General features: G+C 40.1%; 2 protein-coding genes across 3 annotated transcripts in view; one reads left to right on the forward strand and one right to left on the reverse strand.

Annotated features, from left to right (window-relative positions):
- Nucleotides 1-1661: 1661 nt before the first annotated feature.
- Nucleotides 1662-19441, forward strand: LOC138351419 (uncharacterized). The gene is made up of 8 exons (XM_069303241.1): nucleotides 1662-1725; nucleotides 1891-2030; nucleotides 3066-3456; nucleotides 4168-4287; nucleotides 10170-10279; nucleotides 10900-11041; nucleotides 17835-17975; nucleotides 19302-19441. The coding sequence occupies exons 1-8, from the start codon at nucleotides 1662-1664 to the stop codon at nucleotides 19391-19393; spliced, it is 1200 nt and encodes a 399-aa protein (XP_069159342.1). The 3' UTR covers nucleotides 19394-19441.
- An 890-nt stretch (nucleotides 19442-20331) lies between these two features.
- Nucleotides 20332-27935, reverse strand: part of LOC123763196 (uncharacterized) — a 35690-nt gene continuing 28086 nt past the window's right edge. For both annotated transcript variants that reach the window (XM_069303129.1, XM_045750224.2), the window contains exon 6: nucleotides 20332-27533. In XM_069303129.1, coding sequence (XP_069159230.1) covers nucleotides 26900-27533 — 634 coding nt within the window. In that variant the 3' untranslated portion in view covers nucleotides 20332-26899. The remainder of the gene's footprint in view (nucleotides 27534-27935) is intronic.

Raw genomic sequence — 27935 nt, forward strand, 5'->3', positions numbered from 1 at the left:
TTTTAAATTCTTACTAATCATAACTCCCAGATCCCTTTCGCAATCCGACTTCGCAATCACAACACCATCTAGCTCGTATCTTGTAACTCTATCATCATTACCTAACCTCAGAACTTTACATTTATCAGCATTAAACTGCATCTGCCAATCCTTTGACCATTTCAAAACCCTATCTAGATCAACTTGAAGTGATAGTGAGTCCTCCTCCGAATTAATTTCCCTACCGATTTTCGTATCATCTGCAAATTTGCAAATGTTGCTACTCAAACCTGAATCTAAATCATTTATATATATTATAAACAACAGAGGTCCCAGGACAGAGCCTTGAGGCACTCCACTTACAACATTTTCCCACTCTGACTTGATTCCATTTATACTAACTCTCTGTTTCCTTTGGTATAGCCATGCCCTAATCCAGCTTAATATAGCACCCCCAATACCATGAGACTCTATCTTTTTAATCAGTCTTTCATGTGGCACTGTATCAAAAGCTTTGCTAAAGTCAAGGTATACAACATCGCAATCCTTACCACTATCAACTGCCTCAACAATGCTAGAATAAAAAGATAACAAATTTGTTAAACATGAACGGCCATTTATAAAACCATGTTGCGACTCAATTATTAATTTATGTTTTTCAAGATGAAGACGAATTTTATTTGCTATTATAGATTCGAGTAACTTTCCCACAATAGACGTTAGGCTAATTGGTCGATAGTTAGACGCAAGTGATCTATCTCCTTTCTTAAAAACTGGTATCACATTAGCAACTTTCCAAAACTCTGGCACTCTGCCTGACTCTATTGATTTATTAAATATGGTTGACAGTGGGTCACAAAGCTCCTCTTTGCATTCTTTAAGCACCCTGGCAAACACTTCATCCGGCCCTGGGGATTTGTTTGGTTTGAGTTTTACTATTTGTTTAAGAACATCCTCCCTGGTAACTGCTAAACTCGTCAACCTGTCCTCGTCCCCACCCACATAGACTTGTTCGGCTGAAGGCATATTGTTAAGTTCCTCTTTAGTAAATACAGATACAAAATATTTATTAAAAATACTACTCATCTCTTCATCACTATCTGTTATTTGACATGTCTCAGTTTTTAATGGACCTATCCTTTCCCTAGTCTTAGTACGAAAGAGCCTCAGAACAATAATTATACAATATGGTATATCTCTAATACAATATATACCTGTACTTATTTTTATAGCTTCCAACATTCCCGATCACTAACAGATGCACACACACACATTCATAACATCAGGATCTTTCATATATTTCTCTCAACAAAACTAGATTAATTTGAAGCCTAACCTCTGCATAGTTGACGCATAAAAGATGTAAACACAGAGAACGCGAGCTGTAGCACTCAGGGTAAAACGCATATAAGGGACCGGAAGCCATTACCGTGGGAAACGTCAATAGTGATTTCGTTCGTCTGGAAATGTCACGCAGCCCTAAAGGTTGTGTCACTGGGTTTCAAATCAGTCCTCTAAGTCGTACCCAAAACATCCGTCGAGATTGAGTCCTTGCGCCTCAAACGTAGCCCTCGAGTGCGGGTTCCTGGGGCCCCAAACGTAGTCCTCGAGGTCGTGTTCTTGGGGCCTCAAACGCAGTCCTCGAGGTCGGGTTCCAGGGGCCAGATGCAGCCCTTGTAACTATGTCCTTTGATCCCAACGAATCCCTAGAGGCCATGTCCTTGTGTCTCAACGCAGCCGTCGATGGTGTGTCCTTGGGTTTTAAATGATGCCCAAAAAGTTGTGTCTTTTATATCAACGCAGTTCTCGATGTCTTATCCTTGAATCTCAACGCATTCCTTGCGGTCGTGTAATTTGGTCTTCATGCGGCTCTCAAATTGTTGTCTTTTGGATTCAACGTAACCTTCAAAGTCATTTCATTGGGTCTCAACGAAGCCCTCGATGTATTTTCAATGCCTCTCAACGCAGTCCTTAACTTCGTGTCGTTGGAAATTAACGCAGCCTTCCAGGGCGTGTATTTGGGTCTCAATATAATCCTCGACGTTGTGTTCGTAGGTCTCAATGTTTCGTTTTTAATAGTTTCTTTGGGTCCTAAGGTAATCCTTTAGGATAGTAGTAATAGGCATCCTGAAGTCTTGGGAGACTATGGAGTTGCGCTCTGTCGAGGGTGGAGTGTCCTCTTCAGGGCACAAAGCCTGGATAGGGTATTGGGTTACCCTACCCAAAAGGTTAATACCCAAAGCCTTGGGTATTAACCCACTTCACGAGGATGTGTTCTCGAAGCAGCCCTCAACGACAAGTAGGACTGATACTTCAAAGGAGACATCACTGAGAGGTGTAACCCACCTCAATGTGTAAATAAATTGAGAGTTTACTTTAGTTCAGGACTAATATACACTTGCTGGTTGATCATTAAGCTATTGTGGTGGCCTTAACAACTCTCCAGTGGATGATAGGCGCTAAGTCCAATACCAAACCAACTGATACACTTCAGTACCAGGAGCCAGATTCACGAAACATTTACGCAAGCACTTACGAACCTGTACATCTTTTCTCAATCTTTGGCGGCTTTGTTTACAATTATTAAACAGTTAATGAGCTCCGAAGCCCCAGGAGGCTGTTTATAACAATAACAACAGTTGATTGGGAAACTTTCAGGCTTGTAAACTGTTTAATAAATGTAATCAAAGCCGTCAAAGATTGAGGAAAGATGTACACGTTCGTAAGTACTTGCGTAACTGCTCCGTGAATCTGGCCCCTGGTACTTAAGAAATCAACTTAAGGTGTCCTCTCCTAACCTACCAGATTACCCAAAATAGAAAACGGAACAGTACGTCACTTTCTCGAGCCACTTCTTGTACGACAATTTTTTGGCCTTATGTAACGCATACGAACGAAAAACGACGACGTCCTGGACCATTCTCTTGGTCGATTGTGAGAAAGTCACAATCGACTTGAGAATGGTCCAGGACGGACCGAAACGTCGTCGTCCCTTCACCTTCTAGTGAAGACGTCCCTTGAGTTTACTTTAGTAAACTGTGTTGTCTGGTCAACATTAAACTTATCTAATTAAGGTTCTTTTTCAGAAAACCTCGAACCATTTTCCTGTTTCTTCACGTAGGCAGCCAACAGTGTATGGATTTGCATCGATTCTTGCCTCCCAGCAGCGTGGGATTGGTCGTTCCTTCAGCCAGTGTGTGAGGCGCGCTGGTACGGTCACCAACTCATACTCATCACTACCTCACGTTCCTGAGCATCTCCCGCTGCTCAGCTTCACACACGCTCCTCAGATATATGCTCAGAGTCCCTCAACTCTTCTCATCTCCCACTCCTCTGCTTCTACGCTCATCTGCCGCTCTTGTCCCTCGCTAAGCGGACCTCAAGACCAGTCTTCAGCGATGGTCATCCCGGGTATTCTTGTGATGTTTCTGCTGACTCAGGTCATATTTGGGGCACATGTCTACTGGAATAGTACAGGTGGGTCGAATATTTATGTATCTAATTTCGCCCTTGAACCGTTAATAAAAGTTACAGTTCCGCTCCTGTGCCAGGTAAGTCCACTACGGGCTCACCATAGCCCGTGCTACTTGGAACTTTTTGTTTCCAGTTGTTGATTCTAAAACAACAACAATAAGCCTTGAGCCGTTTCTGTGTGGTTGGTGCATGACTTAGCCAGCACTTCGAAGTTCTTCAGACTAATTCTCCTCACAAGACTTAGTTTATCTAATGGAAATATTTGCTTATCAGAAGTAATGGCCTTACAGCACAGAGGTCTGATCCTGACCGAGTAATTGTAACTTAATCACTTCTCTCATTCCAACCATTAATCATCATATTAAACAAATTCTTACAGAAACTGACCAATGAGACGCAGAGTTTACGAGTTAATTTTCCAGTCATAATATCAAATAAAAAGTTAAACATAGACCTATAGGTTATTTTTTTAATTATCAGGGGAAAGCACCAAGCCACTACGACTATATATCACTGGGAAGGGGTCAGGATAAGGATTTGGGATGGGACGGGGCAGGGAAGGAATGGTGCCCAACCACTTATGGACGGTCGGGGAGCCCTATGGGGTTAACAAATCCACAAGGGCCGTGACGAGGATTCGAACCTGCGTCCGAGAGCAACCCAGATTTCTGTGTGTCCTATGGGTTATATTTTCAACATTTTTCAACATGACAGGTTTGAATATACGCTACGTTAATCCAAGTAAGGTTATCGGCAGCGTTCGGAGGATGTCTATTGTCCAATGTGCTGCTTCCTGTAGCCAGAACACCCTCTGCGTCTCCTTCAATTATTACGGTGAGTACATTACTCGAAACGTTTGCCCTAAACGCTGTGCGCAAAGGTCCCAGTGGCGCAATCGGTTAGCGCGCGGTATTTATTCAAAATTCAAATATTTATTCAGGTAAAGTACATACAAACAAGGTGAGATACAAAACGTTGATGGATTTATAGATAAAGCTAGTACATACAATGGCTAAAGCCACTATTACATTTATTAATTCTGCTAGAATTTACCTACTTAAAATTATCTGTTAGATTAAGGACCTGTCCGAAACGCTGCGCGTACTAGTGGCTTTACAAGATTGTAAATACTATGCTATGTATTCTCACAAACCCAATGTACCTTCTTGTATATAAATAAGCATATAAAGCGTTTCGGGCAGGCGTTATATATATACAACAGTGTTTGACATTGACTGTGCGTATTAGTGGCTTTAGGTATTGTATGTACCTGTATGTATTGTATGTATTGTATGTATTGTATGTACTCTATCTAGAAATCCAACAGTATGTTTGTAACTCATCTTCTATGTATGTACTCAACCCGTTCTCGCAAATGTAATAAGTCAATATTGACTTATTGATGTACTTTTACCCGAATAAACATTTTGATTTTGATTACTATCAGGAGTATGAATAATTCAGCTGTTTCCTAATTTAGATTATAATACAATAATAATTATAATGTTACTTTACTTGTAACACCTTGTACTAATCGTTACAGTTCTAGTTGGATTGAACAGATGTAGAACAATGCAATTGAAACGTACATATTTAGATAAATTTAATAACAATTATCTTACAATTTGAGTGGTGATAGATACTGGTGAAAGTGTGTAGTATTAATGATAACAGTACACAGAGAACTCTCAGTACCGTGATATATCAACAAGAACATCTACGTACAATGAACAAATCCACAAGGCAGCGTCTGGGATGATCTCGGACGCAGGTTCGAATCCTCGTCACGGCCCTTGTGGATTTGTTCATTGATGCATCACGCTATTGTGATTTGTGTGTGTAATCCACATACAATACGGTTCTGTTTTCAGTGTACCCCTGAACACATTGCAGAGCAATGTTCGAAATTAATTCAATATGGATGGGACACCACCACCGAGCCATATATCAGATATTACCATTACTCCACTCGACTATGAAGAAGCCATAGACCAGCCCGTCCTCCTAAGGTATCCCAATATCAAGAAAACAGTCGATTTAAATTGTCCTTTTCCTTACCTACCAGACATGGGAGACATCTCCTGTCACGCAGGGTGCAGTCGCATCTCCACAGATCTCCAGTATCATCTCTTGATACTGGTAATGGCTCAAAAGGGCCACCACTTACGGGCTATTCATGCCCGTGCCACCTTTTGGGTGGCTTAATCTTCATCAATCAACCTACCAGAGGACCCAAAACAGAAAACGGGAAAGTACGTCACTTTCGCAAGCCCCTTCCATTTTCTTCTACGACAATTTTTGGCTTATTTAACGCATACGAGCGAAAAAGAGACTGCGTAAGAGGACAGGTTGCATAGACAGCATTCCTATGCGCTCGGCACCAGGCTCAGACTCATGCAATTCTTCATTCATCAGGAACTGCAAAAAAAAAAAACATACTCATTGGCCCTAAATATCTTTTGGAGATGGAGCCTAGATATTGGTGTTATCCCTGATATAATTAACACAGCAGGGATCGCGCCACTTCCCAAAAGGAGGTAGTAGAGCTGATGAAAAAAAATGCATAGACCAATAGCTCTAACATCGCAGATCATAACAATCTTTGATTCAGTGCTAAGAAGTAAGATCACAAAAAAAATATAGAATCACAACATCTACATAACATTGGTTCAGAACAGGGCGCTCTTGCCTCTCACAATTGCTAGACCACTGTGACAACTGACATATGGCCTTAGATGCTAAACAAAATGAAATCTGATACACAGATTGCGCAAAAGCCTTCGACAGATGTGACCATTGTGTTATTGCACACAAAATGGGTAAACACAACCAAAATGTGTACTTGGTTGTAACAACGATTCTTCGCGGCATGGGATCGTATTCCAGGGACCTGCCCGAAACGCTACGCGTACTAGTGGCTCTACAAGAATGTAACAACTCTTGTATATATCTAAAAAAAAATGCCCACAAAGGGTATTACAGGCAAAGTAAGGAGATGGATCATTAACTTCCTAACAGAACACAGGAGTGAAATATTAACAAAGTAAAATCTGAATCATTCACAGTGAGAAAAAGCAATGTAAAATATTTAGGAGTAATCATGTCGGAAGATCTTACTGTTAAAGAACACAATAAAGTAGCTGTCACAACTGCAAGAAAAATGACAGGTTGCATAGCAAGAACCTTCAAACAACACATTAGTGCTCTCTAGAGTGGAATATTGTTGCACACTAACAGCCGCACGCAAAGCTGCAGAAATTGCTAACCTGGAGAGCGTGCAAAGATCCCTTACCACTAGACTCCACTAAATAAAACATCTAAATTATTAGACCACCTAATTTTTTTTAATCTGCATTCCCCTTTTGCGTAGACGGGGAAAAATACATAATAATTTACACTTGGAAAATATTAGGACTGGTTCCAAATCTGCACATAGAAATATGACCACATAAGACCAAGAGGCATGGCAGGATGTGCAAAATTAGCTCCACTGAAGACCAGAGGTGCAATAGGCACGCTGAGAGAGAACTCTACAAACTTCAAAGATTTCAATTTCAAACATCAAAGGGCCGAGACTCTTGAACACTCTTCCCCTACACATAAGGGGCATAACTGGCTGACTCCTCACAGTGTTCAAAAGAGAACTCGACAAGCACCTTCCAAGAATACCTGATCAACCAGGCTGTGAGTAGCCGCATCAAACACCCTGGTTGATCAGATCAGCAACCAGAAGGCCTTGCCAGGGACCGGGTCGCGGGGACATTGATCCCCGGACTCTTCAACAGGCAGGTAGCCCCCCTCTAATGTAGCATGGATTGTTTGAACTTCTAATAAATAATGTGGAGCATTTGAATCAATAATAGATATATGGGAAGAAACATTGTAACCTCGAGTAGATGTATGGGGTGGAACGTTGAACCTCCAGTACTTATGCGAGATGAAACGTTTGAACCTCCACTAGATGTGTGTGGATGAAACGTTTATTTAATGGTTCTAAAGTTTTTTGTTTACATAGGGTTGTCCGTTGCCTGCGACAAGTTCAATATTTTGTATTGCGCCTAATACACATTTTCAGGACGAACTGGCTTGTGCCCTTGTCACATATATTTTAAGAATGTGTTAAGGAGAGACTATATTTTACAGATAATGTTTTCCTGACAAACCATTAGCAAGTTTGTGTAGCAAAACAAACTCGGAAACAATTGCATTGGCTCCAATTTATCTGTTAAATAGGTGCTCCAATGTCCCTCGTATTTTGTTAGTATAACTGGCCGCACTTAGTGCCTGTTGGACCATAAGTCTTAACGACATTCAGATTAGTTGAAGCACTATTTGACTCAAGCTCAGTCTCACTGTATATAGTGTGTACTTAGTGTGATATACTAACAAACATGTTGACCAGACTACACATTAGAAGGTGAAGGGACAACGACGTTTCGGTCCGTCCTGGACCATTCTCAAGTCGATTGTGAGAATTATCACAATCGACTTGAGAATGGTCCAGGACGGACCGAAACGTTGTCGTCCCTTCACCTTCTAGTGTGGTCTGGTCAACATACTTCAGCCACGTTATTGTGACTCCTCGCTAACAAACATGCATTCACCAAGATGTATGTACTCTATTACCAATCGTTCGTTACGGCTCGAAACCCTACAACAGCTAGACCTTAAATGTCTAGGGATACTACAACTGCTGTTCTCTAGAGCGGGTCATTGTCTCGGCCCCGCGAGTTAGTTAGTTTAGTTCATTTATTATGCACCCCATACCCATCTTGTGGGCGGTAGTGGAAAGGGTTACAGAGGCACATAATGGGCTCAGGGACTGAACCCCACCGCGAGAAAATGCCAAAGTTACAAGTATTTATAAAACTTACATGGAGCAATATATTGTGACAAGAGTAATCTTAAACTAACTTAGTAATTGGTCAGAATAACATGTATAACAACAATTTGCCGACTAATGTTCAAACAATTATAATTGCACATACTGCTACCCACTTATGATCATTACAAATCATTTTCCCACGGGAACAAGCTGTACACAAAGAAAAAAAAACAGTCCTTCCCACGATACGTTGGAACTAACTACAAACAGGCAACAATGTATATATATCTACTAATATATATAACAAACATATATGTATATATAACAAACAGACAACAATAGTTGTGTATAAACACACAACTGCATAAATGTACATACATGTAATCATATATTACACAAAGCATATATAAGTACAAATTAATTTATTTAATTACGTATCTAAGAGAGGTACGTAACATACTCATTTATATATATGTACTTTTACCTGAATAAACATTTAATTTGATATGCTCACCAAGATCTGTGCTTGTGGGGTTGAGTATTTAGCTCCCTTTCCCTGACTTTTCAACTCATAGTTAATGTAATGAAACTTGATTCCACACATTTCCTCAAGGCTTTCATGTATGGCCCCCTAAGACATACCGCTTATTTTGATCACTATTTGTTTCGTAAATTTTTCCTCAATATCTTATACGTTGTGATTATATCTCCCCTGTGTCGTCTTTCCTGCAAAGTTGTGAGGCTGAGTTCCCTATAAGCTCTAAGACCAGACCTGTCACATTCATGACATGTGACGTGACTCCAGTGACAGCTGACTTGACAAAGAGGTCCACGAAAATTATATCACATTTCAAAGGTGTCTAATTGAAGCCCAGAAACGTTGAATATCATATAAATTAATTTATCTTTAATGGATGAACATGAGATTTAAAAACCTTAGCGGGAAAACGGAAAACTATATTCAAACGAGATAAGAATTAAGAAGTTCAGCTATAACAGTTTATCAAATTAACAAGAATAGCTGCAAAATAAACAATGTGTGTAGTTACTATTTGTGTCTGCAGAATCGAGCTATTAGCTATTGGACCCCGCCTTTCTAACCAATCTATTTTTTTTCTCTATTATATCTACTACATATATTTATAACACACGCACACACATCCTCAGGAAGCAGCCCTTAGCAGCTGTCTAACTCCCAGGTACCTATTTACTGCTAGGTGAACAGGTGCATCAGGATGAAAGAAACTCTGGCCATTTGTTTCCGCCTCGGCCGGGGATCGAACCCGGGCCTCTTAGGACTACGACCCCCGAGCGTTGTCCATTCAGCTGCGAGGCCCTATGAGTGTGTACTCACCTAGTTGTGCTTGCGGGGGTTGAGCTCTGGCTCTTTGATCTGTGTGTGTGTAATTACCTAAGTGTAATTACAGGATGAGAGCTACGCTCGTGGTGTCCCGTCTTCCCAGCACTCTTTGTCATATAACGCTTTGAAACTACTGACGGTCTTGGCCTCCACCACCTTCTCACCTAACTTGTCCCAACCATCTACCACTCTGCGAAAGGGAATTTTCTTATATTTCTTCGGCATCTTTGTGTATTCACCTATTTGTGTTTGCGGGGGTTGAGCTCTGACTCTTTGGTCCCGCCTCTCAACTGTCAATCAACTGGTGTACAGGTTTCTGAGCCTATTGGGCTCTATCATATCTACATTTGAAACTGTGTATGGAGTCTGCCTCCACCACATCACTGCCTAATGCATTCCATCTGTTAACCACAGGCAAATGTGTGTGTGTGTGTGTGTGTGTGTGTGTGTGTGTGTGTGTGTGTGTGTGTGTGTGTGTGTGTGTGTGTGTGTGTGTGTGCACGAAATCTAACATACCATGACTGTGACCAGATTGGGACACCTCGTGTGAGCTAATGAGCTACAACCCGTACCTGGCTAACGACCCATCGTTGGTCTCATCACCTGGCTGGAATCACTACACAGTCCAACTTCCCGTACAGGTGGGTTCAACATTTTACATATATGGCAACATTTTATATATATATGGCCCTGGTTGGCCGGGTTCGAATCCTTCAGGGGGGTCAAGAGTTTTCTGATGCATGTTGGCTTGGGGGACCATTCTAGCTTGATGCCCAAATGTGACTCACGTGGTCCCAGCATGATGAAGTGATTTGATAAAATATCTGTGCCCAAAATGATCACAACAGCTGTTGGGTATTGGGTTAAAAGTCAGACGACATTCCAATACAGTTGGTTGAGTGGTATAGAATTGGACATGCCAAGGGGCATGGTGGCCCTGGCTAACAGGGTTCGAAACCTTCAGGGGTTAAGAGGTTTCTGATGCATGTTTGTTTGGGGACCATTGAAGAAGAGCCAGTAGCTGTAACCACTACATTAGTAAACATTCAGCACAAAGGAGGATCTCACAGATACGCAACTGGAATCTAACTGAGACTTTAGCTGGCCTCCTCAGACTCTTAGATCACCTATAATACCTTCAATCCTCAATTGACACCCCAGTCCTAATGTATATTTTCCTGGAAAATGTTTTCCTGTTACCCCATTCGTGTTTTTATTCTCATTTGACACGCGAGAGTAAGTTTTCTCTTTGTTTACACAGAAACTTGACGCAAGCCTCTGCCCCGCCGGGAGTGTTGTCCTGCCCTTTGACCTGCCAGCTTACGTCAAGTACACCTCCTCCATGCAACTGTACACTTGTTCCAATCACTCGTGGATCCTACAACAGATAAAAAACTCAAAAAGTGAGTTCAACTGCTCTTTGGTCTCATTTACGTCCACTCTGTGCGACCATTAGGCTACGGATGCGACCGGGGCCAGATTCACGAAGCAATTACGCACGAACTTACGAACCTGTACATTTTTTCTCAATCTTTGGCGGCTTTGTTTACAATTATTAAACAGTTAATGAGTTCCGAAGCACCAGGAGGCTGTTTATAACAATAACAACAGATGATTGGCAAGTTTTCATGCTTGTAAACTGTTTAATAAATGTAACCAAAGCCGTCAAAGATTGAGGAAAGATGTACACGTTCGTAAGTGCTTGCGTAACTACTTCGTGAATCTGGGTGCTTAAGTACGACCTGACTTGTGCACTAAACTTAGTAGATAGCTCCAAAGAACGGACATTATGACCACATATAATTCAAATGCTATTAATCACACTAGTACCTACTTCTTAACAAAAATACTTATACTTGCCACAAAACTTGATAATGGCATATCTGGGAGTCATAACAGACACGCCTGACCATACCATCACAAACAATAATTACCAAATGCAGGCAATGAGTCACAATAACGTGGCTAAAGTATGTTGACCAGACCACACACTAGAAGGTGAAGGGACGACGACGTTTCGGTCCGTCCTGGACCATTCTCAATCGACATGAGAATGGTCCAGGACGGACCGAAACGTCGTCGTCCCTTAACCTTCTAGTGTGTGGTCTGGTCAACATACTTTAGCCTCATTATTGTGACTCATTGCCTGCGTATTCTTCAATTTCACATTTTCAAACTACTTAACGAAGCACTCACCCAAGAACAGGTAAGTGCTCAGAGACCTAATTTGTATTCAATTGCCTAAATTTACCAAACAATCGATCAAATCGCTTTGCCCTGCCCGTCTGAGAATGCGTGTCACACGCATTCCTTAACCTTAAACCCCTACCTGGACCGAAAAAACTTTAAAATTACCTGTAAATCCATGTCTCCCAACACCGAGCGTAGGTCTGAACTCCAGTAACCTGAGGCCAGACTCATGAAACAGTTAAGCAAGTACTTACGAACGTGTACATCTTTTCTCAATCTTTGACGGCTTTGTTTACATTTATTAAACAGTTTATAAGCATGAAAATTTCCCAATCAACTGTTGGTATTGTTATAAACAGCCTCCTGGTGCTTCGGAGCTCATTAACTGTTTAATAATTGTAAACAAAGCCGGCAAAGATTGAGTAAAGATAAATAGGTTCGTAAATGCTTGCGCTGGGCCATGATTACCAACCCGTCCTTGGCTCGAGTCCATTACATTCAGCGGTCGACCCTACAGCCGCATACATAAATTTTTAACATGCTGTTCATTCAAAACATGAATTTTCTCAAATATAAATTATTGTAATATATTAGCACATTGTGCATATATAGGCATAGGTTAGGTTAGGTGTTTAGGTTCCGTTGGCGATTATTTATATTTATAGTACGTGGGTGAAGCATTTACAGCGTTGTGGTTCGAACAAAATTCGTCAGTGAAGCTCTTGTTCCGGAAGTGTTCGAACTTCAACAGTTGTGAGTCGTGTGTAAACCGTTTTTCATTCATAAACAGGGGGTTTGGCGGGTGCATAGAATCACGTTTGCTTCTTTGTTTGGAAGATGGGCTGAACAGACACAAAAGTCTATTCCATGCCAAACCCTCTTTTTATGAATGAAAAACGGTTTACACACGACTCACAACTGTTGACGTTCGAACACTTCCGGAACAAGTGCTTCACTGACGAATTTTGTTTGAACCCAGCCCGTCCTCCAAACAAGGATCCAAAAGTGATTCCATGCACCCGCCAAACCCCCTGTTTATGAATGAAAAGCGGTTTACACACGACTCACAACTGCTGACGTTCGAACATATCCGGAACAAGTGCTTCACTGACGAATTTTGTTCGAATCACAACGCAATAAATGCTTCACCCACGTACTACAAATACCAATAATCGCCAACAGAACCGAAACACCTAACCTATCCTATGCCTATATATACACAATATGCTAATATATTATAATATTAATTTATACTTGAGAAAATTCCCGTTTTGAATGAACAGCATGTTAAAATTTATGAATGCGTCTGGGGGGGTTGACCGCTGAATGCAATGGACTTGAGTCGAGGACAGGTTGGTGAACCACAACGCTGTAAATGCTTCACCCACGTACTACAAATACAAATTATCGCCAACAGAACCTAAAGACCTAACCTAACCTATGCCTATATATGTACACTATGCTTATATATAATAATATTGATTTATATTTGAAAAAAAATCCAGTTTTGAATGAAGAGCATGTTAAGATTCATGAATGCTTCCTTGGGGGTCGACTGTTGGATGGAATGGACTTGGTCTGAGGACGGTTTGCAGCAAATGCTTTACCCTTGTACTTTAAATACAAATAATCTCCAACAGAACCTAACCAAACCTACGCCTAACTATACACAGAATGTTTATGTATAATATTAATTTATACATGAGAACAAACCAATTTTTAATACACAGTATGTTAAAATTAATGAATGCATCTGGGGAGGACAGCCGCGGCTTTAACCAGCCTAGTGTTAGAACGGCCGCTGCTTTAACCAGCCTAGTGTTAGAACGGCCGCTGCTTTAACCAGCCTAGTGTTAGAACGGCCGCTGCTTTAACCAGCCTAGTGTGAGGATGGCCGCTGCTTTAACCAGCCTAGTGTGAGGATGGCTACTGCTTTAACTAGCCTAGTGTGAGGACGGCCGCTGCTTTAACTAGCCTAGTGTGAGGACGGCCGCTGCTTTAACTAGCCTAGTGTGAGGACGGCCGCTGCTTTAACCAGCCTATAGTGTGAGGACGGCCGCTGCTTTAACCAGCTTAGTGTGAGGACGAGTTATCTGGGGAGAACGGCCGCTGCTTTAACCAGCCTAGTGTGAGGACGGGTTGTCTGGGGAGGACGGCCGCTGCTTTAACCACCCTAGTGTGAGGACGGGTTGTCTGGGGAGGACAGCCGCTGCTTTAACCAACCTAGTGTTAGAACGAGTTGTCTGGGGAGGACGGCCGCTGCTTTAACCAGCCTAGTGTGAGGACGGCCGCTGCTTTAACCACCCTAGTGTGAGAACGGATTGGAGGCGTCAGAATTAAGTCTGTTCCTGTACCCACTTGAGTAAAAAAAAAAGTTTGTTATAGCGTGATGGTGGAATGTGGTGGGAGGGAATGTCGTGTGGAAGGTGCTCCCACACTGTCGACAACGGTCATCTTAGCACTTACCTGTTCATGTGAACATGTGTGTGTCGTGTTAAACAGCGCCAGGCTGAGATTGATCCAAGGTAGAGTGCAGACCGCTGGAGAACCAACCATCAACGTCCGCTGCCGACTAACACGAAATCCTCATTAATAATTGGTTCAGTGAAATGCCATGATGCAATTAATAATATTTGGAACAGCGTAATACAAAGTTCGCCTTTACAACTGTATTGGTATAACATAAAATTCTAATTAACAATCATGACTTTGCACAGAGAAACCACATTAGTGTGATGTATTTAACGAGGAAATCAACTGGAACCGTGATAAGGATTCGACTCTGTGCTCTAAATGAATTGTGGGGTCCAGTCCCTGAGCCCATTATGTGCCTCTGTAATCCTTTCCACTACCGCCCACAAGATGGGTATGAGGTGCATAATAAATGAACTAAACTAAAAAAACTAAAACTGCTCTGGGTATTCCCAAGCACACGCCTTAGACAACTAGGCCACATGGTAAAAAGGATTACTAACCTGGGAATCTACTGAATCCATGGAGGTTTCTGAGGCTTCCACTTAAGCCGAACCAGGGGTTTCACACAATCCCCGAATGCACTCTGGCTCTGTCAATCATGAATTCTACCTCTAACGCTTCCACTTTTAAGGCATCTTTGTCAAAGACGTGTGCTTAGGAGTACCTAAAACAGGTTCGAATCTTCATCACGGCACCTACCGATTTTAATCACGGCAATTTTTTTCTTTACAAAAGTCAGCATTAACGGAACAGTACACCCTTCTGAATACCAGTATAACATGTCGAACAATATTAGTATCTTGGTCCTAGTCAAGAAACTAAAAGCAAAATCACGTTTAAAATCGGTGACTTCAACATTGATCTGTCAACCAAATTACCCGGTATGCTAAGAGCCTAACACTGTAAACTCTTGCAAGCTAATATTATAAATCTGGTTAGCAATGCCAAAACGCTTCAGTCACCCTTTGCATTTGAGTGCTCAATAGCTGACTACAATTCAAGTAGTCTTGGACTTAATCAAACTAGAAATGCTAGTTTGCTAGAAATGCTAGTTTGCTAGAAATGCTAGTTTTAAATGCTCTACAAATAAAGGGTCCCAGAATGTGGAATGACCTTCCCAACCATGTTAAAGACTGTACCTCTCTCAACCAGTTTAAGATAAAATCGAAGCACTACCTAATAAATTCCCTGTAACCTACCTTACCCCTCTGTTGTCAACCCATGTCTGTTTTCTTAAACAACGCTGTTTGTCTACCTAATTGTATTTGTGCTGCTTTTTCAGCCATGTTTCCCCCTTTTTTATCTTTATTTTTATTTGTTCTCAGCACATTTTATTCTTTATACTCAATTAGTATTAAGTTTTAGTCATTAATGTTTTTCCTGCCCGAAACGCTTTGCGTAATAGTGGCTTTAGGCATTGTATGTACTAGCTCTATCTATAAATCGATCAATTTATGTAAAATCTCTTGTATGTATGTACCTTACCTGAATAAACATTTTATTTTATTTCATTTTTAATCTAACAGATCTCTAACCTTGTTGATAACATAGTATGTGTGATGATTAGCACTGTAAATGAAGAACAATATGTGGTAGAAAATGAACTAAACTTAAGTCACCCACCTAACCTATCCAACCCATGCATATAAAATGTGGATATTTGTCAGCCGATACTGTTCATAGTAGGTTGTATTCTGTACGTTAGTGACCATGATGTACAAAGTGAGGGTTATTAGTTGAGAGGTTGCATAAATACCCTCTACAGATGCATAGTTGTTACCATCTGAGTTTACCATAACCACCTGAAAACTACCACATTTCCAGCTTTCATCTGGTTAAGGTTCCGGACCAACCGGGCTGTGGTGGGTTGTGGGCCTGCGGGCCGCTCCAAGCAACAGCCTGGTGGACCAAACTCTCACAAGTCAAGCCTGGCCTCGGGCCGGGCTTGGGGAGTAGAAGAACTCCCAGAACCCCATCAACCAGGTATCAACCAAGGTGAAAAACGTGACAGGTATATCGAATGTTTCCTCATTGCCATTTTCTTGTGTAGTTATTGATGAGTGCATGAGCCGAACCTCACGTCCATGTCTATCTTAATTATTGGGGCCCGATTAAATTTGTTAAATCTGTATTCTCTAGAATGCAGAAGGGAGAGATACATAATAATTTCAACTTGGAAAATATATGAGGGACTGGTTCCAAATCTGCACGCGGAAATAACATCACATGAGACCAGGAGGCATGGCAGGATGTGCAGAATATCCCCGTTGAAAAGCAGAGGTGCAATAGGCACGTCGTTTTGAGACAACTCAAAATCAAAGGCCCAAGACTGTTCATCACACTCCAATGAGTTGAACAATCTTGGACATAGCTGGCCGGCCTCTCACGGTGGTCCAAAGAGAACTCGATAAACACCTTTGAAGAATACATGATCATCTAGGCTGTAAATCGTTCGTCAGGCTACAAGCAGCCGCATCAAACAGTCTGGTTAACCAGACCACCAACCTGGAGGCCTGGTCAGAGACCGCGCCGCGGGGACGTTGATCCTAGGAATCACCACAGGCCATAACCACAAGGCAGACATAAAATCATTCCTATGTAATCAATGCAACGTGTCATATTTTATTTTAAATTATGCTTATGAGATCTGACCTTTATGTATGAATACTTTATATAATGTATACAGTATTATACATTGTAAGATGTGTAATATCTCCCTTTCTGGACTTGAACTGTTTTGGCCATCTGCTCAGAAATCCAACTTTCGAAGACTTGGCAAAATCATGACAAAAGAAATAATATTAAAATTGTTACCCTAGCCCAACATAGGCCAACCATGAGCTTCATCTAATCACCTTCCCTAACGTTATATTTTTCATTTTCATGTTAGTGTCTCGACAGATTCACATATTAAAAATATGTATCAGACGAGAAAAAGTCCAGCATCACAGGTAAGATAAATTAAAGTACATGATAAGTACATTATAAATCTTCAAGTACACGATAAATCTTGCACTTCTCATATCACTCTCTCCCTTCTCTATACATTTTAAAAGACTTAAACATTTCGAATGAACTTTTTGCCAGAACAATTTATCAACATTTAGGAACAGTTCAAATATTCATTATACCTTCCCTGTTGGTAAGACCCGTGTTTGTAACTACTTTAGCATTGCTCTCATATATTACACACTGTCTAATTGTATGACTGGGATGCTTCTTATGTTTATAAGTCAGGATTGAATATCATTCGAGCAACAAAAATGGAAGAAATCCACTTTAGAGTTTAAAAACTACTCTGCCCTGTATATAATATACATATAACATACAAATAATATACTTTTTAAACCTAGTTTATCTTTGCACCTAAGTAAATTATACATATAGGAACCAATTTGGGTCATACCAACCTTAAAAAGCAAGATATACACAAAAATGTGTAGTCAACTTATATCCCCTCATCGATCTTTTCACCTTCGGGTAATTCTCCCTATTTCGTATTTACCTCTCAGCCACTCCTTTCACCCACAGCTTGCCGTCTGGTCCTGATGTACAACACAGAGTACGCAGGATATGACTGTGCCAACTTCCCAGGAGGCACGCTGGGTTTCTTCCCATCTCTCCTACAGTGTCTGAAGTATTCCTGTGCTGGAATGGTCTGCAGAGATCCTAGTGAGTTGTCCTTGGTACTGGAATAATGTTCTGGAGTTTACCAGAGTGGGTAAGTTTAGATTCAGGAAAGACCTGGGTAACTATTAGTTAGGAAATAGGGCTGTTGATGTTTGGAATACATTATTGTTGGTGTGTGTGTGTTTCACACCAACCATGGTGTTGGTGGGTAACATAAAAAGACAGTGGTTTTCAATTGGAAGCTTTAGGAATACAAATAAGTTTAGGTGAATACAGATAGGAGACGCCTCGAATCAGCCAATAGGACCATTCGAGGCGAGGCGTTTTGTTTAAATGAATTGTATGTTGTCTACCAGTATAGCTACCCCTCAGATTCTAGGTATGTTCAGTTAAGCACAATTTATATTTCAATAATGTACACAGTTATCGGGGTATTAAAATCTAAATAATTGGTGACCCACAGAGAGATTTACCATTTCACAGATTTTGGAAACATACGATTCAAACAAGTTTTAAGTAATGGCAATGTCTTCTCACAGACATAATTACATAGTATAAAAGCCCAAACTTATGTATTTGTGTATTTTATGTAAAGATATACACCAATTCTTTTGCACTGTCGTGGGTGCTTTGTCAAGGTCTGAGTATGCGGTTAGGAGACGTACACATCTCACCGACTAATACGGCTACTCCCTGTTGTTGAAGATTAAGCCAATACAAGAGGTAGCACTAGCATGAATAGCCCTTAGGTGGTAGATGTTTAGAGTGAATGTGGTGTTTGATCTTGTAACATCTTGAAGTGTGTGTGTGTCTGGTACCCAGGATCCTGTCCTCTTACCCTTCATGACCATGTCACCTCTATTCCAGACTACCGATGTAATTGCTGGGATATCTACAATTGAATTATGGCTAGTTGTTTTTTCAGTTCTCCTCATATCCCGATAAATGGAGTTATTAATAAAGGTTTTCGCCTGGATGCTATCCCTCGTAACTCCTTCCAGACCAAAAGGAGACGGCTATTGGGACTACATACATTCATCCATTTATTCAGATCTAATGATTAAGATCTGAACTTAGAGGGGTCTTAATAACCTAAAGCATTCCATAGTTTACTATGAAAAAAAAAAGTTAAACCAAAAACTCCCCTTTTTAGATTGCATTGTAATTTGATCCAATTCATAAGATTGTTATTGTTTGTTAACCAAAATCATTAAATACATTTTTACTGGCCATATATACTCTCACAATTGTCATATAGTAGTCAAGAATGATTACATTGAGTCCTTATATCAGCATTCATATGAATATGTATTCACCCCAAACGGCTATTATTGTATGTTCTCTATCGGTTGTTGGATTTTTTTTCAGATGCCTGCTGGCTCAAGGCTTCAACTCATATCATACAAAGCAATTCACCATCTACCTCAACGTACATTTACTGGTATACAAAGTGCCAGTAGTAGTCTCATCGAGGCACTTCTTCATATGTCCATAGACAACTTACTTCCAAGCAGAGGAATTAAAGTTGCAGACAGCATGAGATCGTTGCAAGATGTTCCATAGTTATTAAAAAGATATTCAGAAGACTAATGCTTTACAGAGATGCCATAAATATTCATCTTTTTTTCTGCACGCCACTATAAACTACTGTTTAAGTGATGATTGTAAGTAAACTGTGTTTTAGAAGAACAGATGACAGATATCAAAGTATATACACAGTATAAAGGCTGATTGAAAAACTAAACCAGATAGCTGAGAGAGTATTAGGAAATCATCTCTCTTTTTTTTTCTTTTAGCTAACTGTGGAATCTGAAGTATCTGAGCAATCAGCTGGTGTCAATAGTCAGTGCTGCCAGTACAGTTCTGCCAAGAGTACAGGAATACTAATTTGAATGTTTTGACAGGTACATTAATCTGCAAGCATAATTATGAAAATATATAACTAATGTAAGGCGGGGCAAATCTGAAAATGAAATCAATATTAATTTGCCAATTTTGTCAGTGATAATTTTCCTGAATTGTTAAGATAATTGGGCTAATGATATATACTAGGTAATTATTTTTCCTCATTATTGATATTTGTGTTAAATTTATCTAATTTGCAAAGAGTAAATATTTGCCAGAATAATGGTTGTGTGTCAGTCTCAACAAGAGGTTTAACTTGATATAATCTATAAATACACAAATGTTTTATTTTCACCTTTCTGCTGTGTATTTCCTCCCTCCCTGGGAGATTGCCTGAAAAGCTGGTTTTTGTCTTAAGATTGTTATTATATCATATCTACTTTTTCAAGTCAAATTAGTGCATATTTTACTCTTATGGCATCTTCTTTAACAGGTGAATACCTCCACTGATATCTTCAAAGAGCTAGTCAGGAAGATTTAAATGAAAAATAAGTAGTGAAAGAATCAAGTCATTAATGCATTGAATATCAAATTTAGCAGTACAGTGTTAGAAGAAATATAATAGAAACCATCATAACCTTTATGACAACCTGCAAAAAGGCAACATTACCAATCATAACCTTCAAAGTAAATTCCACAGATACTAAGGCAGCATCTATTTACTTTGGTAGTAATGCAAATGCAATAAAGCCTCTCTCTCTGTAGTTGATGTAAGAGCAGATGAAGATGTGAAGTGCGGTAAATGGAGGAAAGAAGGAAACACAAAGTGTGTGTGAAAGTGACTGGTTATATAGATAATCTTCCAGAGATGCATTCCTACTGCAGCATTAAAAATACTTATTATGTACCCCACTGACTTCAAAAGGACACAATATTATTAATGCTACATGGTGGGAGGGGAAGGGGATTTGACTTTTACAGGAATACAGTACTTATATAAAATATCTAATTTAGTTCTATTCCAGCATCAACAAAAATACAATACTGGAGATCACAATTCATAACGAGAGCTCACGCACTAGCAGGGTAAACAAGCGAGGCTAGAAACAGTTGTTTCAACCAATGGGCAAAAAATTTCAGATTTCAGAATTTGTTTCCCTCTGAGCATGCGTGGATACTGGTATTCTCTTCTCTGGATTGCTTTATATCTTGAGTAATACCGGGGGGAAAGTAAATATTGTATAAAAATTGATATGTTATCAAAATGGACTCTTAATCATTACACTTTTAAATTACAAACATATATTTGTTAAACCTTTCAGTAATATCAAATAAGTGGTAAAATGTAAATACAGTACAGTACAATACTTTTTAGCCTCTAAACTAAAACTCAGACAATGCACAAAAATCTTGCATTTTGTATATTTCTGTATCAAGCTATTGTAAACAAATTAACAGTTGCTTGCGTATGACTCATTTAACTTGGAGGTAAATTACAGAAAGCATCTGAAATAATACAGTAAATAATAAACTATTAGCTCCATCATATAAGAAAAAATAACTCAGAAAAGTGTAGGTCAAATGCTAGATTATGTGTATAACTAGAAGAGATTTGATGTAGCTACAGAGGTACAAATATCTTTTAATAATCATGACAACCTGTCCTTCCTGGCTTAAACATTTCATGCCCCAAATTATTTGAGTTGAACATTTTTAATATTTTTAGTTCCTTAACCCTTTGGCTGCAGTACTTCTGCTTGGGCTATATTAGTAATTATCAAAAGAAGGCACCAAGCCGAGGAGACGACATAGCACCATCAGTGGCGCGGGATATTCAAAATGTGCTAAATATCACTAAGGATGATAATACATGAGCAAAAGCCTATAACGCGAGCAATATCAAAGGTATCCAATTCGCCAAGGATTCTATTGAAGGACAAAAGTTCCTGAGGGACATAAGGAAAGCAAGACATACAATCGTCCTGAAAATCAGGAAGGGCAGGAGTGAGGAGGCATGCATGAACTCATAAGAACCTTCCTGAAATATCTACAACATAGGAGATACCCTCCCACCACTCAAGCGTGCTGGTCCAGTGGAACCACGCCAATCCCAAGGACAGTCTACCAGCCAAGATGATACCAGAACCTCGGAATGCACCCAAAGGGGAGGAAGAACTGAACCCAAAGAAGCCGGATACATAACCAAGACGGAAACTAGGACACGTAGGAGGTACGTACATAGGGCCACCCGAGCCAACACCAGGAAACTTGGGAGGACTGAAGCTTCTGGAAGGTTGAAACCGAAGAGCCCAGACACTCAGAAACAAGCCTAGAGGGAAGCAGCACCCAACTTAAACACCTACAGGGAGGGGGTTAAGGAATCCCCCCCCCCCTGCAACCCATGACCCTTTGCAGAAGGCACAAAGCCCCAGAAAAGACCAAACGGGACCCAAGGGTGCCATTCCAACTCCTGGAAACAGCAAACGAGGGACCCAAGGGCGCCATTCCAACTCCTGGAAACAGCAAACGAGGGACCCAGGGCAGAGCCAACATCTACGGCCACTGCCCGAGGTAGAAAAGCAGAGCCCACGGGAGAGGCTTTAAAAGAAGAAACTTGCTGGAAAGACCCAGATGCCATGGGAAGGACCAGGGAACAACACTGGGGTGTTAAAAGTGGAAAAGCCCCAAGCAGAAAAGGGCAAAATGATGAAAAACCTCTAAAAAGAGACAAAATGCAAGCCCAGAATCCCCCAGCATCAATCTGTGGGGAATGAGCCACCAGGGAGAATCATAGCACCAATCAGACTATAAGCTGGAGATCTACCTCAGCACAACGATGAGGCCTTGCGAACCACAGTGCGCCAGACCAGCAAAAACACTTCCAACCTGAGGACAGACAGACAGACAGTCCAAGATCACTGGCTTACCGGAAAGGCCACCACAGGCGAGCTAAGAGCTGAGAAAGTGTGTCCCAAACATCCCAAGGAAAACATCCCTAACAATGCAAGGGTAGCACTTAAGGAGCATCCAGGGGAAACGGAACCCTGAACATATGCACCTCCAAGCACACTAAACTGTCGCTAATGTAAACGAATGATTCCAGGACAATTGAGCTCCAGATAGCCCAACAGGGCAACTAAGAGCCCAAATGGCAACCTGCCTCAAAAGCAAAAACATAGGAGATACCCTCCCACCACTCAAGCGTGCTGGTCCAGTGGAACCACGCCAATCCCAAGGACAGTCTACCAGCCAAGATGATACCAGAACCTCGGAATGCACCCAAAGGGGAGGAAGAACTGAACCCAAAGAAGCCGGATACATAACCAAGACGGAAACTAGGACACGTAGGAGGTACGTACATAGGGCCACCCGAGCCAAGCCGGATACATACAGTATGTCAAACAGGAGGTCAGAGCCAGACCTACTAGAATGGCAAACATACACATCAGAATAAGAACTGGTGGTGAGGAGGCCTGCTGGGCCAGTCTGTCTCTCTTTTCTTCCCAAATGACCAAGAGGAGGTAGTGCATACTTGTGCATGCTAGTTTCCTTGATAGTTTGTTTACATTGTTGGGGGGTTCTTTTGGACAGTTTTGAGGCTGCAGTCTCGTTCTAACCATGTAAAAGTTTGTTTTGTATCGCTGACTTTCTGGGTGCTTTGCCTGGTGGCAGCAGACGTTAATAACTTTAAATGGAAGGTGTTCATAGTGTCACCGCTCCCTGCACCTCTTTGAGACGACCAGGTTCTGGCTCACAGTACTTGGTAGGTCAATAAAAGCTCCGCAACTGATGGCACCTAGAAATATGGCACTAAATCAGTGTAATAGCTTCAAGTAGCATCAAGGGGCTCCCCCTAGAAATGGTGCTCTTTCCACATATACCAAGAAACATCTTTTAAAATATATTTTAGATTGCATATATATAAAAAATAAAAAGGCACAATTAAAGAACGGTCTAAGAATGACTACTGTAAGAAAAATATCACTATGGCAAATGGCATCATAACCGGCACCTGTCAGTCTACAAACATGCCAGTCTACACACTTACAACTTGATGCAACTACCAAGCCCACACACACCCTTCCTTCTTTCATTGCTAAGTGGCTGATACAGGGACCAAAATATCGTTTTGAGGGTCAAATGTCTGGACGAACATTACATAATATAAAAAGTATTTTCTTGGGAAAACAGTTGGGAAAACTTGCTTAAGCTGTGAACACCTATTTATTGTCAAGCTAATACTGCACTACTGTATATTGCAGCCAAAGGGTTAACAGCTCTTTATAATCATATTGGGCTTCAGAAAGTAGCACAATTTAACATTTTTGAACAACATAACATAACATTTTGAACATATAAATCACCTTATAATGATTTCAGTTATTTTAACTCTAATATACCATATTTACATGATTATAAACTGCCCCATTTCTGAGCCGCAGGGTAAGTTTTGCACACATTTCATACTAAAAACCTTAAACGTAAATTCTAAGATGCAGTCTAATGACGTGTCGTCATTTTAAAACAAAATAAAAATTACATTCACATTAAGAATGGCTCTTAACACAAGAAATGTGTATAGTATATGCCCCGAGTGGTGTCTATGTTATCTCTTTCTCTCACGATATGTCTTGGGGATTTGTAAATGTGTTCTCTAATGTTGTCGTATAAAGAAATTATTATGCTATTGTGTATCATTTATAGTGGTTTGATAACATGTTATTTAAAAATATATAAAGAATTATCAAGCCTTCCTTATGCTCCCTTGTTGCAATTACATAATATTAAATTTTTTGTTTATAATTAAAAAAAAATATTGTAACAATTGCCTAGACTGTAACTTGGCTTATTTCACCTCAATACTGGTAATTATCACAATTGTTCAATAAATACTATATGAATAAAATTTGCTGAACAGTACATATACAAAAAATAATAATAAACAATTAGGATATGTTCAAATTAATAACAGTAAATAGATTTGCAGAGTTCAACATTGCAGTGATGATGTCTTTGGTGGTAACTTTTGTTGACGTGGTAGTGGTGATTTGTGGAAATTGTGGTGGTGACTTGTGGAAATTGTGGTGGAGACTTGTAGTAATAGTTGTGGTAACTTGTAATGACTTGTGGTAACTTGTAGTTATCTTGAGATAATTTCGGGGCTTAGCGTCCCTGCGGCTTGGTCCTCGACCAGGCCTCCTTTTTGTTACAAACATCCAGGAAGCAGCCTGCAGCAGCTGTTTAACTCTCAGGTACCTATTTACTGCTAGGTGAACAGGGGCATCAGGGGGAAAGAAACTCTGCCCATTTGTTTCCACCTCCAAAGGGGATCGAACCCAGAGCCTCAGGACTACGAATCCGAAGCGCTGCCCACTCAGCCGTCCGGCCCTATATGGTTGATTGACCCATAATGGTTGTGGTAACTTGTGGTAATGGTTATGGTAACTTAGGGTAATGATTGTGGCTATTCAATATCTTCCTAGCAAGCATAAGAAATATTTCTGAATCAATGGCGGTTTCTCTTAAAAAAATGTTCGTGCAAGAACTGTTGTACCAACTAGGTTGTAGTGGATATGTGGGCGTATGTGTCACTCCAAGCAACAGTCTAAAACTCTCAGAACCCACTCCAGGTATGACCCAGGTATGGTTGTGACCTAGTGATGATAACGTGGCTGCTTTATGGCGACGTGGTGGTGATCGTTTCATTACAAGTGACAAGTGAAGGTGGCGAATACAAGAGATTGTACTGTAATTTTAATAAGCTTTGCATTCTATTTTAAGCAACACCTTCTCCACCCTCTTTTGCCATTTTTTTAGGGGAAAGGGGGATGGGAGACGGAAGGAAGAAAAAAGGTGCAGTTTATAATCGTGCAAATACGATAATAGTATATCTTGCATACAGATATTCTTTGAAAACCAACATCATAACATTTATAAAGATGTACAGAATCATAACAGTACATATTAGGTATAGGCATCCGCATTGAGTTCAAAAAGCATAACATACTTCTCATGCATATCTTTCTTTTTTTTATTATTTTTTTTCCTTTTTAAATTTACTGAAAGTAAAGTATGCCAGACAAAATTTCTAAATCATACCTTAAAATAATACCTATCAGAAAATAATACTAGTATGTACATCAGGCTTAGTAAAAACATGATCTATTTCAATTTCAGAACAATTCAAAACTGCAATGGAAGAGTGCACTAAACTAATACATGAGTTTCTAAGAATAGAATCTACTCTGTTATTGTACATTTCATGATAAAAGATAAATATGAACTACATTCAGTGTAACAGTGATTTTCACTACAAATGTGAGATACAAGGTATACCTTATGACTGAAGGGATCTATAATTCTATATCAGAATTGCTTTTATAGAGCTGATACCTCAAATGAGCTGAAGTGCGATGTTCATATTTATGATCAATCTATTTACTTGACATATATTTTTTATATAAAATATGCTTTAAAAGGATTTAAGATTTGAAATACAATTCACAGTTTCCTATCATTTACCTGGGCCAAGTCCTGACACCGACAGTTCGTAACAATGACAATGTTCACTGCTGTACAATCACATTTTGCTCATTTGTGAAACCCAAAGAACATGTGCTAAATTGCGGAAAAGCTAACAAATCCAAAAATTAAGGATATTATACAACAGATAGAATCAAACATAAGTACTGTACTGACTTTAGATTCATGTCATCTTTACCCCTTAACCAAAAATTCCCGACTAGAATTTTCAACAATTTACACAGGAACAATTATATCGTGTCTCATTTTTATAAAATATAAATTTAAAATGCTCGGTCTGCAAATAAATCTAACTGATGCCTCTGAAAAAATGACAAAGCAAATACAGCATGTATATTTCAATGTTACTCGAGTTTATTTTAGAACATTTTCGTATTATGTGTAAACACGATGTTGTATTCTGGTTTCTTAAATCCAATTCATGTCTTTAACAAACATTAAACTTTTATCAGAAAGTTTCATACTTTGTTTCATAGAAAAATCTATTTTAATATTAGCAATATGGTGAAACAGTACCTGCCACAAGTGACTAATTGTGTTCATTAATAGGCACACAGCACTATGCCATTCTGATAGCGTTATAGGTCCATGTCATCAGAGTCTGGTAGATCAGGCAAGTCATCCAAGTGTGGAACTCTGTGAGGCTCAACAGCATTAAGATCAAGTAGTGCAGTATTGTTATTTTCCTCCAGCCACATAAAGTTTGGTGCATTGTTATTGTTATTGTTAAACTCCATACGCTCGGAAAAGTCGTCATCTGCCATGGGATCAGGTAATGGGCTAGCGGGCCTTCTTAGGGGAGGTAGATATCCCCCTCGAGAACCAGATGATGTAGATGGAAGTGATAATAAATCGTCGCTAGCATCTGATGATCCTACTGTGATGCTTGTGCTAAGTGAGGCTGCTGATGATGATGACAATTGTGATGATGAGGAGGAGGAGGAAGAGGATGATGATGATGAAGGTGATGTCGAATTCTGGCCAAGAAAAGATAAGGATGGTGGAGGGGATGAAACCGAGATACCAGAATCTGGCGAGCTGCTGGTTGATGTGTCTCCTGTGCTTGTAGAGTTGGAGGCATTAGTCACAGAATCAGAGGGAGAACTTTTATTCTCTGCATTTTTAATCAGAGTGCTTAAGCTTGGCGTAATTATGTTTCTGATGAGGTTTTCAGGGGGTTGCCACAACACTACTTCCATGCTGGGCTTAGTTCTGAAAATAATAATCCATCATTAAAACACAATACTGTAATATATGTTATTGTACTGTATTATTTTTATCTTTGAGCATTTTTTATACATTTACATATTGTACTAGTATATAAAGACATAATAATTGTGCTCCCAACATGATCCACCCCGAGAAGTGAACCGAAGTCTAGCAGGCCATCAAATGGCTAACATTAATGTTTTTAATATATATTTGTGTATATCATTATTGTCATATGGCATTTGAAGAACAGAACATTTCAGATGGCAATTGGACCAGTCAATTAGCATAAAAATTAGCATGACTACTACCTGCTGATGATTTCGAGGATCAACGTCCCTGTGGTCGTCTCTGACCAGGCCTCATGATTGCTGGCCTGATCAACCAGGCTGTTTAATGCGACTG

The sequence above is a fragment of the Procambarus clarkii genome, chromosome 49, assembly GCF_040958095.1.
Source record: "Procambarus clarkii isolate CNS0578487 chromosome 49, FALCON_Pclarkii_2.0, whole genome shotgun sequence".
Taxonomy (NCBI): domain Eukaryota; kingdom Metazoa; phylum Arthropoda; class Malacostraca; order Decapoda; family Cambaridae; genus Procambarus; species Procambarus clarkii.